At 39.5% G+C, this 19609-nt stretch overlaps 1 protein-coding gene across 4 annotated transcripts in view; it reads left to right on the forward strand.

Moving 5' to 3' along the window:
- Positions 1-18478, forward strand: part of dlgap2b (discs, large (Drosophila) homolog-associated protein 2b) — a 128551-nt gene extending 110073 nt beyond the window's left edge. For all 4 annotated transcript variants that reach the window (XM_026193824.1, XM_026193821.1, XM_026193822.1 and 1 more), the window contains 6 exons: positions 4404-4762; positions 6132-6217; positions 6304-6710; positions 7020-7111; positions 8497-8649; positions 10371-18478. In XM_026193824.1, the coding sequence (XP_026049609.1) occupies positions 4404-4762; positions 6132-6217; positions 6304-6710; positions 7020-7111; positions 8497-8649; positions 10371-10586 (1313 nt within the window). In that variant the 3' untranslated portion in view covers positions 10587-18478. The remainder of the gene's footprint in view (positions 1-4403; positions 4763-6131; positions 6218-6303; positions 6711-7019; positions 7112-8496; positions 8650-10370) is intronic.
- Positions 18479-19609: the final 1131 nt, after the last annotated feature.

A 19609-nucleotide genomic window follows, 5' to 3' on the forward strand; every position in this document is an offset into this window, starting at 1 on the left:
TCCAACTGAAAAACAACTCTTATAATGATATTACTAAAATAAGGAAATTCATAAAACATACATACAGTACATGTCAGAGACACACGTAAAATTTCATTCATAAAATTTCCAGACTAACAGATGGAAAACATGGAAAGTACAGTACAGTCTACATTGGGGACATCTGGTGTCCAGTAGGTGTTACAGCAATATGTTGTGATTCCCCCTCCCCACACTGAAGTAGGACAATACTCTCAGAAGCCTATTAAGTGGTGACAGTGTAAGTAGAGTCAGCAAATTAAATGTCTTCACTAAACAACGTTAACCTAAGCAAATTATTCAATAATTTTGTCCAGTGCATAACTGTAAATGTGAGGGCAACAAATCTGTTTCCAAATGTCAGTTCATTCAGACAATCATGATGTACATGAATGAACTGCAGCACAGCTGTGTAGTGCTGACTCAACTTACAGGCTAATTTCTTTTTCATTACACTGTTGTGGGTGTACAGTCATTACATCTGCAGCAAACTATATGATTGCTCAGTTATTTGGTTATTCAAAAACAACACAGTGGTCATTCCTACTCTTACAAGAATGTTGGAGACTCGGTGAAGACCACCATTGGGCAAAATTAACAGCTTTGATAACTTTAAATGTACTTTTGCATTTAGAGACTGTAACACAAACAAAAATGCAGATTTATTCTAACAACTTCCTCAATGCATTAGCATTTTTTGTCTTTAGTAGGTCTGTAATAGGGTTGGGAAAATGAACATTATTCAACATATACAGTAGTATTGCTTGCTTTTGTGCTAGGTTATTGATGCAAATATTTTCTGTTACAGACAGGCAGACTCTCTCTTACAAGACTGTATGCTTTCTTTTTAATGTAAATCATTCCAAAATGAATACAGTTAAACTGAAATGAAGTTGCAATACAGCTGAAGAAACAGAAGGAAACACGATGTGAAGAACAAACCAGAGAGCTAATTGTGTTGTGAGTTAGCCGCTGATTCCTAGTCTGTACACAACAGCTGTAACAAATAAAAGAAGGTAGTTATGGTAGCTGACCTCAACTAGCAATGTAGTTAATCAATTTAATTTGAACTCCAAAAGGAGTGACTAAACCATACTTCACTAAAAATGTAGAAAATAACAACTTTCACCAAACGAGAGTAGGTTATAGGATCGTTGCTGCACATCCGCCTTTACTTGACAGGTTTTAGCTTACTAACCAAAAGCAGATGCAGTGGATTTAAATGACAAAATAAATGTCAGACACTTACATGATTTTTGCAGTTTATAATTCCAGCACAACATCCAGCATTTTCCCTTTTTCCCCTCGTCTCCATAATTTTCCTTGTTCCTTTCACTGCTATCAAGGCTGCTAGCTTGTTTACTGGCTCTTAGCTGTGGCTAGCTTTAGCTTTACCCACTTTACCTTTGTTAGCCTCTTTAAATTTCCATGTTTACTGGGGTTTTGCTGTTATGAATCTTTTCATGGTGGAGCCCTCCACCAGGAGCTGATAATGAAGAGGTGATGACGAGGTGATTGTTACATTATTTGTTTATGCATTACTTATTTATTCATCCTTTTGATTACATTTAAATGCAATGTTCCATTTTTACATTATACAATCAAACTGATCTCAAGATTCAGTCTTAAGTCAGTTTGTTTCATTGGAAATGTCTACTTTGCAGTATAGAAGAAAGAAAGTATACTTTATTGATCCCCTTGAGGAAATTCCTCTCTGCATTTAACCCATTCACTCAGTGAAGCAGTGGGCAGCCATTGGGCGCCCGGGGAGCAGTGTGTAGGGACAGTACCTTGCTCAGGGGTACCGCAGGGTAGCCGTTCAGCAGATTTGAACCACTGTATGAGTGGCCCATTTTTGCTAAATAGTTGGCCCAGTTGACTTAAACACTGCTCATATGAAATAATGTGGAAGAGCTGATGTTTCAAACAGTGTCCCTGTTAAGTGACGGCTGTGTGCAGACAGGAATAGGACCCAAGGTGCAGACTCCAGAGACAAACTTAAACCGAAACAGCTTTAATGTTGATCTCAAACATAACATAACTGGGAAAAATCAAAATAAACTAACACCGGCGGACTGACAAAACACACAGCAAAATAAACAGTAGATCACGACACAGACACAGAGAAACACAGGGCTTAAATACACAGAGGGAGCAATCAGGGAATGAGTAACAGGAGGGAAACACAGCTGGGGCAAATCAGGCCTAACGAGACAAAGGAAGCAAAACCAGACACATTAACATGAGACATGGACTTTCAAAGTAAAACAGGAAACATAACAGAGACTGAACAAAAGACACAGACTCACATGCAGTCACTACAACAGAGGGAACAGAGACGTGGGACCAGGGCAGACAGGGGAGACAGCAACTAAGGATTACACAGACAGAAAACCAGAACACTAAAACTCTAACCAAACCCCACCCAGAGAACCTTAACTAAGAATAATCCAAAAACCCGTAAAGCAAAGCTAGAATATAATGAAATAACAAAATCAAAGAACCAAAAACACAAAACACTGGGTCAACGACCTAGGGACCCTAACAGTCCCAAGTGATTTACCAAAAAGTTACCTGTAGTAGCGCTGTATATATAAATACATACATTTAGGATTGATGTACAAGAAATAAAATGGGATTTGCTTCACATATCTTTGAAAATATCGTGAGGAAAATAAGAATTAAACATTTGACTTGGTCTAGCTGGTAATAATAGATATTATAGATGAGATTAGTGAAGACTGTTGATCTATTTAAGTTCATAGTCTTACTATTAAAGGCTACTGTGTAAACGATCTGTACTTTATATTTATTTAACTTCCTTCTAATGTAGTGTTATGTTCAGTTGTTGGATTAAAAAGAAATCTTCAAAAATAAACAGCCAATGAGCATCTTTAATATTTTATTTAAAAATCTAATTAACGAACTGACTTGAAAATGATACATTGGCGACATAATTGTGCCAGTAAACAAATACAGACAGTAGAGTAGAGACATTCAGACATTTGTATCATTCAGCTTGTTTCTGGTACCAAGCAATCTGTGACATTTTCAGCTTCTTTCAGTAAGTCAAACAAATCCAGGATGCAAAAATAGAAAGCTTTGAGTTGCATGCTGTCTGAGTCACTGTGCTCTTTATATTTTGGTACTCACCTGCTGTGTCTTACAGAACTCCAGTTGGAAGGAAGTCAAATCTGTGACTAGGTTTGGTTGAACAGGTTTCAGTGTGGCTTTTTATTACATATTGCATGTAATTACCTGCAATCAAAAGTTGATTGTGTAATTTTGCTATGTTAGAAACAGTCTGCACCTTTCTATGTCAGTGTAGAGTCAACATCTGAAGCTTGCTATGAAATTCCTGCAGTATGCTACTGAAGACTAGCATATTTTTCTATGTGTGCCTGAGTGGGAGATGTTCCAAGTGCATCAAAAGCGCTGCAGAGGTGAATGAGTGATGCTTCAAATGGGGCACAATGGCTTTTTCTCAATATAGCTTATAATTATTCAAGCTGTGATTTTCTCAGTCTTAATCTAGTCAGTGGTTGATTTAGGGCTTTGTTTGGTGGTAAAAAAAAATACCAGTTTCGAGGGCCCATTAAACTCAAGCTTAATTTATGGAGCAACCTTTGGATTTAGGCTTTAATTAACTAGGGTTTTACAGATAGATGCCATTATAAAATTAAGGAACATGATTACTCTCTGGTATGTATAAAACAATATATAATTAAAGAAAGATTTCACTAATAGATCCAGTCAGGCTAAAGTAGGTAACTGTAGGGAGTTTCATAGTACTTCTACTTGAATTGTATTACTAAAACAAAAACCAGAGCATCCAATTAATAAAATGTAAAATGTATATATGCAAACAAATCGATAGTATCTACATTTACCATGGAGATCATACTTGAAAGAGGATATTATATATATTTAACTAAATTGAACTATGCTTTTTCTGCCAAGACTATTTTCCTACAAATTGAATGGCATCAAAATTTCTATGCTGAACAACTAAATCTTAGGTGTTTTAATATGCCTTTGCAAAGCAAGTGAAATTGGTATGTTTCCAATTCTGCAGTGAGGTCCATCTGGATGGATTACCATCAAATTCTCATTTGCACTTGAAAGACCAAAAATCTTCCCATAATCCTTCATTGTACTTTCCAATAAACACAGACATATTACAAAGCTGCTGATGCTTTCTACCTTAATGACATTTCCCTCCCTTTAAGTGCCCTAATGCCTAATCTCTCATCAAGCTATGAAGCTTCTCTATCACACACTCGTCAGCTTTGGCCACATTTATCATTCTCATGTTATTTTTTGTTTTTATCCTCTACCCTTGTCTTGCCTTGTCCTCGTCCTCTCATCTTGCTTGTGCTATCCAGCGGTATCATATCCTCCCAGTTACAAGAAGACTCCACCTCCTGTGCCCCCGCGCACCACCACCAAGCCTCTTATCTCTGTAACAGCCCAGAGCAGTACAGAGTCCACCCAAGATGCCTACCATGAGGGCAGGCATCCACGGGGTGGTCTGTGGACCACAGACAGTCTCGGCCGTCCCATCTACAGCTCCATGGACAGCCTGGACAGCACCAAGGCGGTTACCATGGCCATGGAGTCAGCAGCAAGCAAGAGGCATGCATCGTTAGGCAGCCACACCTCGGTCCAGACATGCGACAAAGCAGTGCTGGTGTCCAAGGCTGAGGAGTACCTCAAAACCCCACGTTCCTCTATTGGGATACAGGTAACAACATAACCGCGGGCCACTCACTTCCTCTTTCGCCTCTATTGCTAAACCCCACCTCCCTCCACTCCCCTGATTACACCAAGTGCCAGGAAGGTCCCATTTGTCTTCTTTTGTTCTGTCCTGGCTGAAAGGCTACTTCTCATTTTGATAAACAGATCGCCAATGTGAATCAGACATTCAGTATAATCTCCACTCTTTGCTCTTAATCGTATAAACTTGGGTCATGATTCAGAGAATGAAAATTACGATGGCATTTTGGCTTCTATGATTTTTGTCAAAATGTATAAATAACTGATCTTTTTTAATACATCTCTGGGCACAGAGAAATTAAAATGCTGAACTGACAAACTACAAGTGTCCGCACTAGTTCAATGTGTCATTTTTCTTTCATTGTGACTAATACCCAAATGTGCATGGCTATGGAGTCTTGTTGACCTTTACATATGTCAAGACTACCGAGGGCTTATTAAAAGAACCCAGCAGCAAGGATAAATTGGTGATTTATGTTTTTCACCTCTTGAACACACCTTCACTACCAGCTGAGGTAGCTCCCATCATGTTACTGCTTAAACAAGGAGGTCTGCTGTGAGATAAAGAAGGTCTCTGTTTTATGTACTGTCTGGCTTAGCTAGCCCTGAAGGCAAGTGTCCACATTCCACTCCATTGCAAGAATTCCTTTGCAGACTGTATTTATTTTGGACCTGTGGGCATTTCCACATATTTTCTATGAAAATGTGTCTACCAGGACTCTAATGTAAACTAGATGATTTTCTATTGCATAGTTTGTTGCTCAAGAAGTGCCAAACTCCTGGATAAAATTCAACTTTTTCTGGGACCTGTGCAAATTTCTAGGGGTAACCAATTTTATCACATAGATCATGTACTGTAATTACAAACAGGTCATATATATCCCTATGGTGCTTTTTGTATCAGAAATTAGGCACATTTGAGCTCTAAGTTCTACTTATGGCACTTTTATGGCATTTATGACTCAGTTACAGTTCTGGCAAATGTTGTGTGGGTCAAATATGGCAAGAAAGTCATGGCGTGGCAGGTGTTTTGTAGGCCAGAGATATACCAAATCCCACAACACACCTGACATTTAGATTGTGTAAAATGACTCTTAAGTCAGGCTTACACTGAGTCAATGCCATCAAGCTCAGTGTGGTAAATAGAAAACTGCAGATCTGAATCAGCCGATCAATCAATGATAATGTAAAGCTACTCTTACACGTAAGTTGGGTTTTTTTATACTTGGCAGTATGTAACAAACATCTCAATGTCAAACTTCTTTTAGGTGCTAAAAATGTGCATCTGTACTTTGGCGTGTCTGTAAATTTCAGTGTTCTCTTGTTGCATTTATCAGGTGGAAACTGTGACAGACTCTGAGACTGACACTAAAGGCCTTCCTCAGTTCCATTCTATAGGGATCCAGGTGGAGGATAAAAAACGGTATGTAGCAGAGATGAAGGAAAGTGTCACAGTGCATTTTTTAAAATCTCAGTTAGAGTCTTTACATTTCATTGTGTTCCTGGTAGGCATGGGAGGTTCAAGCGCTCCAACAGTGTGACCACTGCAGTGCAAGCAGACATGGAGTTGGAGGGATTTCCCTCCATGGAGGATAAAGGTTTGCAGTTCGGTGGTGCCTTCGGCCGCCACTCTGAGCCCAGCACGCCAACACAGTATGGAGCGATCCGTACGGTGCGCACACAGGGCCTTTTCAGTTACAGGGAGGACTACCGGCCTTCCAGTGGGCCACCCAGCCCGCAGCCTGAACCCTGGCTGGTTGAACCCAGCCTGGAGAGCACCGACACAGGCCGAGTAACCCCCCTCCGCAGGGACGGCAGCTGGTTTATGCAGCTCCTTCACAACGAGACCAAGCGGTTGGAGGCATGGTGCAAAGAGATGGAGGCAGAGGCAGAGGAGCATGACCTGTCAGAGGAGAGTGAGTGTACTGATGGAAAGGACACTTTTGTCAAATCCAGTGCTTTTGTTGCGGGATTTCAATGCTTTCATGACATTTACTCTTTGAATGTTCTTTTTGCAGACTTTATAGCAGTATAGCCAAGCCGAACATTCTCAGTAATAGCTGTCATTGAAAATGAGAATACTGAATCGTGACAGGCATTTTGTGAGCAGATTGGATTCTTGTGAATGACCGAAAGATATTGCTCACCATGTTGGCTTTTGCCAAGCTGTCTGTAATAAAGCACTCTCTCTTTCTCCCTCTCTCTGTGCTTGTGTACGTGTCCAGTCCTAGGAAAAATCCGAAGTGCAGTTGGGAGTGCTCAGTTATTAATGTCTCAAAAGTTTCAGCAGTTTTACTGGCTATGCCAGCAGAATCTGGTGAGTACTGCATGTCTTTCAGACAAAATCCCTGTTTCAACATGCTGTACAAAAACACGCAAAAGGTCAGGGGTAAACTTGTTGATTGGCTCCTTTTTCTCAGCGCTTTGAGAAGGCGCTTGGCCTGACGCTGCACTTGTGTGCTTTCCAGAAATAGACCACAGAGATCGATAGCGAAGCAGTCTCTCTTCAGCTATTGACCCCGCAGTAAACGAAAGGGGAATTCCAATAGGAAGCAGCACCTGTGTTGAGGCTATCCATTAATGCACAGAGACAGCAGTCTGAATGGGAACTCAGAGTTTTAGTAATGGACTGCCACGCTGTCTCACTGTTTAGCCATCATGTCACGTCTGCTGGAAACTCATACCTTTTCTAATGCAGACTTTACAGAGTCAGCATATATCAAAAGATTGCAGAATCGTAAATGGGGATGTTTCTGCAGATACACAAAGAGGCAGCCTGAAACTTAATCACCTCTTTATAAAACGTAGATAATTAAAACAAAAATGTAAATGAAATGCAAAACCTTGTGGAGGTGGCTGAAATCACCTCTCTCACTGCCTTCTGCTGGGGTTTTTTTTTGTCTCTTAACTCACTGTGTTGCTCTTCTTTAGATGATTTTGGGCCACTCTCTCTCCCTCTCTCCCCTCAGATAATAGGATGATGAATTAAGTCTAACATTGGTAGTGACAAGCTTTAGATTGCCCTGAGCTTTCAGACGTGTCTGAATGGGAGAATGGATCTGTTTCACCTGCTGGATGGAGGAAGAACTGCATTTTGTATCTATAAAAAGCTCTGAATTTGCTTTTGAAGTTTGGCTTGACAGACCTTTTCTTGATGTCAGCGCACACTCATTCTCTGTGTGGTGTCTGAAGTAATGAGGCTCTATCTGCTTAATTTTGTGAGCTGTGATGTGCAAGCAACATCCAGATGTGCATATATGTAGAAATACAGCAGCAGTGTGTACCAGGTTTCTCTTTAACATGAAATGTAATCTTCTTAGATAATAATTACATTACGGTACTGTCCGAACACAGAAACTAAATCTCTCTGGAAAAACACTCAGGCAGGCAAAATCGATGCTGTTACAAAAAGAAAAACACAACAATTTTGTAACAGTGTATCTCTTTGCTTCCGTGTCTTCAGCATTCTGCACATATGCGACTTGTTTATCACAGTAATCGCTTAAGCAAATAATGGAGAAAAAACAATTCTCAAAAACTGCCAGCTGAGGTCATGAGCCAATGTTGGTGCTATACTGCCACACAGTGGTCAAAGTGGTGAGGTTCAAGTGTAGCTTTGAGTAACGGCAAGTCCCAGAAAGAAGGTGGACTTTTGAACACTGGATTTGATGCACATCTTTATAAGCCCCTCCGTCTCTTTAGGACCCCAGTGCCATGCCCAGACCCACATCTCAGGACCTGGCTGGATTCTGGGACCTTTTGCAACTTTCCATCGATGACGTCACTGCCAAGTTTGATGAGCTGCAGCAGATCAAGAGCAACCAGTGGCAGCTGGTGGAGAGCCCAGAGAAGAAGGTTAAACCATTTGCTCTTTTCCTATGCTTCCACACACTTATAATAACAAGTCATAATGGGCTCCAGATGAACTCACTCAGCTTTAGAGGAAACTACACCAACAGCATTTCTGTTCCATTTTTAGACCCTGAACCAGCAGGAGGTTACAAAGCATAACAAAGGAGGCGGCACAAGTTAGATTAGAAAGCTAGTGGCATCCTCTAAAAGTGACTTACATTTTCATATTATCACTGAGTATCTGGTTCAGGGTGTTAAAGTAAAATTGAATGGCTCTTAAGCTTTTAGTAATTTCATCCAAGTTGCTTGTGAAAAATTTATCAGCTCCTAATGTTAATGGGGAAAAACACTTGGTGTGAGTTTCCTTAATGTCAGACTAAATCACAGGCAGTTTTCACACAGCATTTAAACACACAAATTACTTTGACTTTTTATCACAACATCTGCACCGGATAGTTACTGGCTTTTTCAGGAACACGATAGATCAAAGCCACTTTTATTTTGAAAGCTCTAACACCGTCGGACAAGCATAAAGCAAAAGTTTTCCTCCGACAGGTGCACAAAGCACAGGAGCAAATATGCAAAACAAAATCCAAGGCGTGAATAATGATCGTGGTGACATAAAAGGCATTTTAGTCATTAAACCATCCAGTTAAAGCACTTTCACCACACCATAAGTGAAAGCGCACTTACACGAGTGGCGCTCATAGACGAAAGAGCCGCATTTGGAAGCACATTTAAATGGTAATGTGTTTTTAGAGATCGACAGCATCCTTCAGGGCACTTGGATAATTATCTTCATGCTTGCGAGGAGTTGTTTACCTCCAGCAGTTAATAGACACGTTGCAATCTCTATGACGCCGAACCCTAGCGGTGACACAGATGCTCTGCCTTTTCACCTTCGAGGCAGGCTCCATTTAAACCAACACCGGCTTCCCAAACAGCCGCAAAAAGTTCACCCTGCAATCAGACTGTGTATCAGTGCGATTAAATGTTCAAAGGTGAAGATTTTCGATGACACAATCAGTATGAGTTTCCAGATTTTGTGTATTTGTGCAGCTTATGGACCGCAAGAGGCAGATTTTTGCATTTTTAAGCATCCAGCAGCAGTGAGTAATTAATGAGTAATTCTGCTGATGAATTTTCATTTTGTAGCCAATGCTGTTGGTGTAAACGACTTCTCTTCTCGAGTTAGACAACACGCTGTGATACCGGACTCTTTCCAATTTAAATTTGCTCAGATATCAAGAGTCTATATATTAAAGCCAAATTTAGCCCGAAATCAAGTCTTCATAGTGAATAAAGGTGCTTTAAGCATTTAATTAATTGGCCCCATATTAATCAACATTTATCATCTCTGCCCAATTTCATTCTACATTTGTCCACTGTGGCAGTCTTTTATCTGCTAGTTAATATTAACTTTTCCTCATAACGCTCAATTACAAGTTCTTGCTCTGAGCTCAATAAGAAACCCCTTTGTGTTTTTCCATAATGCAATCACGTACAACAAGCAAACTAAATAAAAAGTATACATTTTCATGTTTTGGGTTGTTTTTTTATTTATAATCTGATTTTTTTTCTGTTTTCTTTGCACAGTTTACTTCCACGTCCCAGCAGAAAATACCATAATAAATATCAGTTACTGGGCTGTTATCTTGTTTAGTACATATTAAGAAGCCTACTGTGAACCAACTTCCAGTTGTTATGTCATTCTGTGTCTTAAGGAGCGGAAGTGGCCACCCCCTCTGCCAAAAAGGTCAGCCAAGGGGCGTGGCGGTGTGATGCGGGAACGCTCTCTGGACCTTCAGGACCGCCAGCGACAGGAAGCCCGCAGACGCCTCATGGCTGCCAAAAGAGCAGCTTCTTTCAGACAGAACTCGGCCACAGAGAGGGCAGACAGCATCGAGATCTACATCCCTGAAGCCCAGACGCGGCTTTGAGGTCCACGGATTCATCCTCAGCTCCCCTCGTGCACCTCCACTCGACACCAGCACGTGGCGCCACATTCAGCCCCCTTGTGCTGTCAACTATTGTCGCTGCTCATTCATGTTTCCATCTGTTGTAATACCCTGGGTTGTCTCTACTGAATCTACACTAAGCAAATATTTCACCTGTAGAAACCAAAAGTGTCTCCAGAACAGTAAAAACTGGACAACAGATCATTTCCCTCTTGTTTTTTTGGTCATTTGTTTGGCTAATGATGATCTTGGGCCAGCTGAATTGGTGATGACAGTATTGTGTTTATGCACGGATGTGGATATTTAAAATAAGAACAACAACAGCAAAAAAAAAAAATTAAAATCAGTTACATTTCTGCCACTTGGAGCGGCTAAAACAGAAATTTGCTTAGTGTAGTTTTAAGACCACAGGGGATTTTTTTTTTCGCCCCCACGAGTTCTGCACCATGACGATTAGTTTATAAAGCCTAAAACAAACATTCATCCTTACTACACCACATCACTGTTTTTTTTTATTTTCCACACCAGCATTTTCTTATACCTCTTTTCCACTTATACAGTGCCAGTGCCAGTTCTGCCTCGGTGCCTTTTGAGAACCAGCCCACATTTTGACAGGTCTGAAAAAACGGCCACTACATCATAGAAGTCACAGCAACAGAAAAGCCTTTGTGGATTGCATATGCCAATTATTGGTGGATTTAATGCAGTAGCCCCCTCCCATAGCCACCGATGGTTCCAGCTTTGGGACAGGCAATTTTACGGCACCTCTGCTTCTTTGGAAATGGACGGAACCAGCTGAAGATTAGGCACCTGGACTGGGCGGGTGGAAAAGGGGTACTAGACTTTTCCATCGTTCCCATTCTTGCACTGTGTTGAGGGTGATGTTATACAGCACTTGCCACATTTAAAAGAAAACACAAAAGTGCAACTTTTTTCTCACCAGCAACAGTGGTCTTGGGCTAAAGCAACCTGTGCGGGGGTGGTTTCCCATAATGATGTCACTTAGCGCGATTGACGAGCCTCTGAAAATCTGTAACTGCTGAAAGAAATGCAGGGGAAGTCATTTCTTCAACGCTTCCCATTAAATTTGAAGTCGGAATAGATGGAGAGTAACAAAAGTTTTGATAGGGTGTTTGGGACCCTTCATATCGATCCAACAATACCTTTCCATGTTTAATCAGGCATGCTGCAGCTGCTGCCCAGTGTTGCTGACTGAGATCTAAAAATATGACTAAAACTCCATCATTTCCACATCCATTCATGTTCATCAAGACTAGACAATTCTACGACATGTAGGTTATTTGCTGCTGGATGCATTTCCATTGCAGAAAAAATATGAATTATTAACAAAACAGAGTTTTACATGGCCCGAAAGAGGTGACTGTATCAAAAAAAAAAAAAAAAAATGCATTTTGCACCTTATAATATACATGTTTGTATTTCCAAGGGAAATGTAGTTTATGAAGCTCATGCGATATTGTTGCAGTTGAATTGCAAGGACAGATATGGAAAATTTACTACAGAATTTCATACAGTATTACTCTATAGGTCATAGAAATTGCACCTTTTTGTCATATTGTTTCTTTTTTTTCTTGTTAATGGCATTACTGCCATCGCGTAAGGAAATATTGTAATTCTAACACTTTTACTTCTACTTGCAGTATCTATCATATGACCAACGTCACAATCTACAGTAAACATTTAGTATTTCTAGTTAAACCTGTTGTTGGTTGATTTGACAATGTATCTGTCCTAATGACTAAAAGGTGTTCTTTAGCTAACAAACCATTTCTCATAACTCACTGCATCTGACCTTTTTACCAAGTGGCGCATAATGAAAGCCCTTCTGTTCTTATTTTGATCTGCTCACATAGTCTAGGAAAGACAGGTGCAAATGACACTTTAACAATATTCAGTTACTATAGTAAATGGTGCTGCTTTTTACTCTAAAACTGTTGTCCTTTACCCAGTCCTATGTGCACGCACACACACACACACTCAAGGACTTTTTAAACAGAGATTTATTAATATGGTGCCCACCGTCTCTCCGATGACTTGTGGTAGATTGTGACTTTAGAAACGATCATCTTTGCAATGCTCTTGCCCTCAGTGATGTAAATGTGGAGAAGGTACGATGGCTTAAGTTCCTTTCGAAACTGCAAAGAGGTCAGGGATATCTGTTTATCGCATGGGAGAGATTACAGGCTTTGACATTCCACCAACCTCAAGCTAAAATCTAATACCGTATGCCCGCCTTGAGCCAAGGGCATACTGCTATAGCTGAAAGTACATAATAATACGCGTCCATATTTTATACTCTCTGACACCTGCGATGCAAGCCCATTCATCCTCATTTGCCAATCTGAACCCCAACTAATGAATACGAATGTTGTTATGGCCACAGGAATGGCACTCAGTAGGGGAGAGCAGTCTGTGTACCATCAGTACTTCTGGGAGGCAGTGAAACATGCTTGTTGTGAGGGATTGTGGGTGTACATCAGTGCTAGAAGACCCTACCTTACCAGATGGCCTTAACCAAAACAGTCGTGAATGTACAGCCTCCGATGATGCAAAAAATAAATAAATAAATATAAAAATAAGATGAAATTCCAACTAAATTGGACAGGGCTGAAGTCACTCTCAAACCTTTTACTTTTTTATTGTATATTTGCTCATCTCAAATCGTTTTTTTTTTCTACTTAATGTGACTGATTTAAAGACGAAACAGGGTGTGATAAAATAACAGGAGACACAGAGAGAATTACATCCTCCTACGCTTTTATCAAATTTACGATATCACAAATGTAGTTCACAGTTATTCCAGAAGTGTGAAGTATTGCTGAAAGAAAAGCGCACACTTATCTGTGAAAACTGAAATCGTAGTAGAGCCACTTCACACATGAATGAATATTATAAATTAAGTAAAATAGGATTTAATGAAAGCAGGATGTTTAAAGTAGGCAGATTTATATAGAAAGTAACTGTTTCGCATTTAAACTGAGTAATAAAGGTAATCTGCCATCCAGCTCCTTGTTATCCACATTTGAGTTCAGTGATTTAGTTGATCTAAATGCATATATGTCCCTGCAGGCTGTGTGTCCCACTTTAGAACAAAGAAGAAGGTACAGTAATTTCATCCAAAAGACGACAAGGACTTGGCTTTAATTTCCGAGGAATCAATACAATTTACAGCCAATAATAACACACAGCTTTTAGTGTATTGCAAGAGGGAGGATCCAGTACGTCCTGACTGGTCAGATTTATTTTCCCCTTTTCAAAGAGGAAATCGTTTTTTCATTCATATCCATTTATTTGGGGCTTTTCTTTTTTAATTCATACCGTTCTGTAGTGTTTTTGTTTTGGGTTTTTTGGGGTTTTCAGAGCAGTTGGTTGGTGGAAAGGTGTGGTCTGTCTTTAATTTATTGATGCTATACAGGCTGCAGTTTTCATCCAGCCCGTATTATCACACAGAAACCTTTTCTTTAGCCTCCTTGCTTGGGTTGCATTTGAACATTTTGTCCATTTTTCACATAATATTACAATTTACTACTTTATAATCATTCATACAATTTACCATCTTAGCGTTCATTGCCGTATGCATATAATACACGGTTAAGCGCTTCAATGAACACGTATATTCTCAATTATTACCCCCAAATCTAAGAACTGTGGTGATTTTGTTCATCACTCTTCATTTATTTCGTCTTGGGGGGCTGTCTCCATTTCCATCCTTTAATATCATTTCCCTAGCATCTTCACTCAGTTTTGGTCTGTAGGTTTGGTCTGTTGGTTTAGAAATATGAAAGTCCTCATTTATTTCACTGGTTCCTCCCTAAGTTGCGCCCTTGGAATGATTGGCGACCGTTTCTCTGAATTATGACAACCGTTGATGGGCTATTTTAACAATCCAGCTGCTCTTCCACCTGACTGAAAGTCATGCAAATCAAGTCTACTTCCCACAGACTGAATACTGTGATACCATCTTATGTAGTACTTGATGATATTTAAAGAACTACCTATTGAAAAGAAGCTTTTTTATTTTTATTTGTTGTCCTTTTGTAGCTTTGAGTTACTGTTGCTTGCGGGCTTTTCAACCAGTAAGCTTGAGTAAAATCTACAAAATGACTTTGATGCTTTCTGAACTCGCCACCTTAAAAGAATGGCTTAAAAAAATAAACAGGATTCAGAGTAACGGCCACACGGCATGAATGGGAGGGATGTTTTTGCACCAACTGCATGTCAGGAAGGCTAACGTCAGAAACAAAGATGTCCTCAAGAGTCGCAGGGATGCTAATATAATATATTGTGACAATAACGGCACACATGGTCAGAAATTTAGCTAAAGTGTGTGCTATTGTGGAATAATGCAGGGCTATTGTGTAAACATGGTACCATTTACCCTTCATTTGCATACCATTTCCAATGAAACACATAATATTTGTCTTTCACGTCTCCCAGTTTTTCCCATCATGCTATGAGGGGCTTAGAAGTCTGGCAACTATGTATATGACAAATCCTCAGGTGCCTTAAAGTTTGATTCACATAGGACTGAGTGAATGTTTTTGGGTTGAAGTATGGAAAAAAAGACTGCAACCTGCAAAGGACTGCACCACTAAGAGTGCAAGTTTGTCTGAAATACCTTTACAAGGGCTGGATACCGGGCTGGGTCGGGCTGCAGAATTTCAAATGGATTTACATTTATATTTGACTGATTTAGAGGTCCTATTGTAATAAACTTCAGCACAATAAAGTCTAGAGGGTATCAAAGGAGGATTTGCTATTTTGTTTTCCACATTTTCTTTGACAAAGATTCATAGTGACTCGTTTTTATGACATGAGATGAAAAACACACACAAATTGCAGAGAACCAGTGGATATGACAGTGTAAATGCTACACGTCAGAGTGTATGTCACATCCATTTCTGCTAATCATAAAAGATTACTTATTTAATAAGGTCTTTCTTTTAATTCCTCCTAGCTGTGATATTGTAATCTTGGGATGTTTCTGCCATTCTTGGCATTTACGTCTACAGAATCGGGAGACTGACAAAACTTGACCAGCCAAAAACAAAAGGGCAATAGTGTTTTCATACAATGACAGGCAGGCTCACCTACAGCTATTTACCTCATGGTTTAGTGTTTTAGCAAACATGGTTTTAGTAGGAGTAGTTGTGATCTCCACAGGAACACTTTGTCACGCCTGTGTACTATGCAGCAGTATTTCTGTGGGGCGGCAGAGCTTGCAGGCCCTGGTGCAGATCATCTTTCCTTCGCAGAGAGCCGAAAGCACCACGTTCATTGAGCTGTGCACCGCAGGAGCTAAAACACCACGCTGTCATCGCCATCCAGATCCTTTACAGCTCACTCCTCATGACTCAGTTTAGGATTTCTTTCATGCTGATTTCAAAATAATATAGTGTAAACAGAAAGTCGACTAACTTTCAGCAACGCTCTAAAAAAAAGATTCACGTGAACATGACGAGTCAGAGTTACTTTGTCGGGGTCACGTTTCCCTGTTTAGTCGCTATTCAAGATAGCTGTTATGCTTTACAGCCTCCATATTTTAGCCTGACATCATATAACAGCTGTCCTGAAGTTAAACCTCAGAGAAGTCTGTATAGGTGCTGAATCAACCAACGCTTCTCCTTGTACTTTTATTTTTCCTGAATTTGCTTTTTTATTTACTTTTTTTTTTGGTTGTTGTTTTATTCTGACAATCAGCAAACACCAAAAGCATCAAAATGCACACACGCATACACACTACAACAGCAGTGTCATTGTATATCCTCAAGATAGCGCCCTGAGTTGCCCTTCTTCATATCTTGGGGATCTTTAAAGTCTCTTTGGACTCCATTTAAAATATCGTTCAATTTTTCTTTTCTCCTTGTTTCCGATACAGTTGCACTGCAAAGATGTCTTTCTATTGCTTGCTCTCTCTTCTCGTAAAACCACGTGACTTTCGATGACATCAGAGCGTCGCCCTGTTGTCGCAAGCCAAACAACCGTCGAGTCACTGTTGAGCACGTTTCACGTCATGCTCCCACGTGTGAGAGTGTGTCTGCTCTTCAAGCAATAAGCCTTATTTAAATATTAGGGATAACTTTTCATTATCTTCTTTAGATTTTTTGACACATCTGTGGGAAGTCGTAGGGGTTTCGGTTCAGCAGCAACCGGCCTGACACTGAGGAAATACACTTTAATGTAGAAAAGTTGACCTTACCACTTTCATTCGTGTCTCCTTTGAAGATGCGAGCAGTTGCTTAGCTTGACCACATAGACTCGAAACAGAGGAAAGAATCTGTGCATGTGAAAAAATAGACTAAAACATCAAACTACAAATATTTGCTATGTTGGTTTGGAATATGACAAGATGTCTTTAGGGGTGCTTGCATTAAGATTTTATGACCTTTAGAGAGACACGGATTGTCTGTTCCCCACAGTCTTTATGCTAAGATAAGCTATCTGCTACCTTCATGCTACCTATCTGCAACTGCAACGAAATAGCTAAAACTGATTCATTCAGAGATCACTCAGAACATTGATTTAAATCCAAAGTGATATAGGTGCTCAACAACCTTGCATTTATATAAGAGCAGAATCAGAATGCAACCAGGGGAGTCGAGTTAACTCAGTGGTGTAGACTGACCTTTTATCTCGGTATTTATAAATTTCACATCAATTGTTTGCAAACCCTCCCCAATCCATCTGACAATCAGTCTGAGTCAAATTGCAGCTGTTTGGAGACTGGCTGCCTCCCGCCAGGCAATCACCTTGCGGTCAGTTGTGAGTAAGAGTGCAACTTCTTGTAGTCAATCTCCAAATACAAAAAAAGAATCAACGCAATCAGTGAGAAAACTAGGAGGATGTTGTCCTGTTTTCCTCTATAGTGACTGAGCTGTTCTACAAACTTGAGAGTGGTACCGTGCTTTTCATCAAACTCTCTTAAACAGTCTAATAATGAATGTCTAAGGCAGCCTTAAAGGTTACGTATTTCCTCTTATGTCATTCAGGTTGTTTTTATTGCTCATTTCAGTGTAACCTCAGTGCCCATCTGTATTATGGGTATGAGTCATAATAAATCATCTGATCAGCTCTAAATATAGACACTTTCAAATTTGTACATTGTCCTAATAGGGTTTTGTTTTGTTGAGTTTCTTTACATTTATGTTGTTTGTTTGTTTCTTTTTTTAGTGTCTCATGTTTTATGAGGAGAGAGAACAGTCACTTTTGTTTGCCTTTGGTGGAGAAATGTCTTGTATTGTGGCTGTGGGTAGAAAACATTTTTTTTAAAAAGGCCTCTCATGGGTTTTTGGAAAGTGACATGAGAAAAATTTCATAGCATAAAAAGGTTTGTGGTTAGCTTAAAACTATTTTGAAATTGTTAGATATATCAATAATGAGGATAAATATAATGCCAAATATTCAGTATTTGTACAGAAATATACATATATAAATATATATAATATATGCCTAATTTAAATGGAACTATTTTCCACTCTTGACCATATTTTTGTTGTTTAATGTTTCTTTGTCAACATTATTTTATAAGCTCTTCAGATAGCATGCAGGATAGTGAAAATGAATGTATTATTTAGTGTTTCATTGCTGGTCAGTATTACAGCATTCTACAGATCAGTTTGTGTTTGTAGGATTAATTTAAGCTGAATATTTCATTTCTAGACTTTTGTTTATCTATAAATGACTTGTAAACTTTCTTTTATAAATGCAAGGTTTCGAAACAGTTTCAACAGTTTATATCATTTTATTATTTCCCTGCTTATCAATGTGGTTCAGTATACTTTGCCTCTTCTCAGTACTGCTATCAACCATCTGTTGTAAATAATTATGCAAATTAAACTTTTTGAAGAAAACAGCATAGTTGTAAGAGTGCTTTGAGATCTCTCTATGTGTATCAGATGGAGAGGGTGCAGTTGTAGCACAGGTATGTGGCATTTTAGCTCAAAAATCCCACATGGGGTTGTTTATGAAGCAATACAATACAGTTTGCTGGCTAAATATCATGGAAATACGCATCATGCTCCCAGCTTAGTCGCACCTTTTTTGGGTATTGGAAGGTTTGAGCAGTACAGCACCTGCCTGTTCCTGTGCTGCCCAAGCAGTTCCACCTTTAGCTTAAATCATAAAACTTTTTTATCTAAGAAGTATAATGAAAGAGAAGGAACAAAGCACTAAGTAATGTGGGTGGTGGATGTTGAAAAGTAAACATAAAGAATGTTTTTATACTAAATCCTCCTATGGTGCTCCAAGTTGACTTAATTTTGACATATTTTGTCTTTTGTTCATCCAGTGAAAAGTGATTTAAGCTCAAGTCATGAGTAAGTGGCTAAAAAAAAAAACGCAAAGTTTAACGTGCCAAAAACTGCAGTTCCTCTACTGGCCATTTGCTGCTGGCTCTAAGAGCACGTCAATTCCTATAGACTCCACACTATTTCTTTTTAGTACATGACAATGCTACAATATTTTTTGTAGATATAAACTACAGCTTACTATCAAAATAAATGATATAAAATTAAAGTGATAAGACCATAAATGCCACAAGTGAGTAATTTTAGCCCACTGGCTGCTATGGGCAACATGACAACATCATAATACCTTGTATAGCTATGAGGCTTCAGGAGCTCAAGCTCATCAATGATTAGTGTGCCGTCTCTGCTGGGGTACAGCATAAAATTTTAATCACTTGGAAAACAAACAAACAAAAGAACAAGAACTGGGTGCACAAACGAGTGGCAACTTGCTAAGAGATTTTGAACCAAATAATAGTGTGCTTATGTGCCGAGTTTGATCACGTAGCAAGAGTTTACGGACAGACAGACAACAGTTTTGTGTATTATAAGTTAACTCCATCCATTTGAGTTGACCATGTTGACCAACCTCCCAACAAGAAACTGGACCTCTTGACATTATTGTGGAACAAATAATACGGCCTGCTTTGTGGTCCAAGACGTTTGTGTGTCAGTTTTGATGAACAAAATTAAGTTATT

Source organism: Astatotilapia calliptera, chromosome 15 (genome assembly GCF_900246225.1).
Source record: "Astatotilapia calliptera chromosome 15, fAstCal1.2, whole genome shotgun sequence".
In the NCBI taxonomy this organism is placed as follows: domain Eukaryota; kingdom Metazoa; phylum Chordata; class Actinopteri; order Cichliformes; family Cichlidae; genus Astatotilapia; species Astatotilapia calliptera.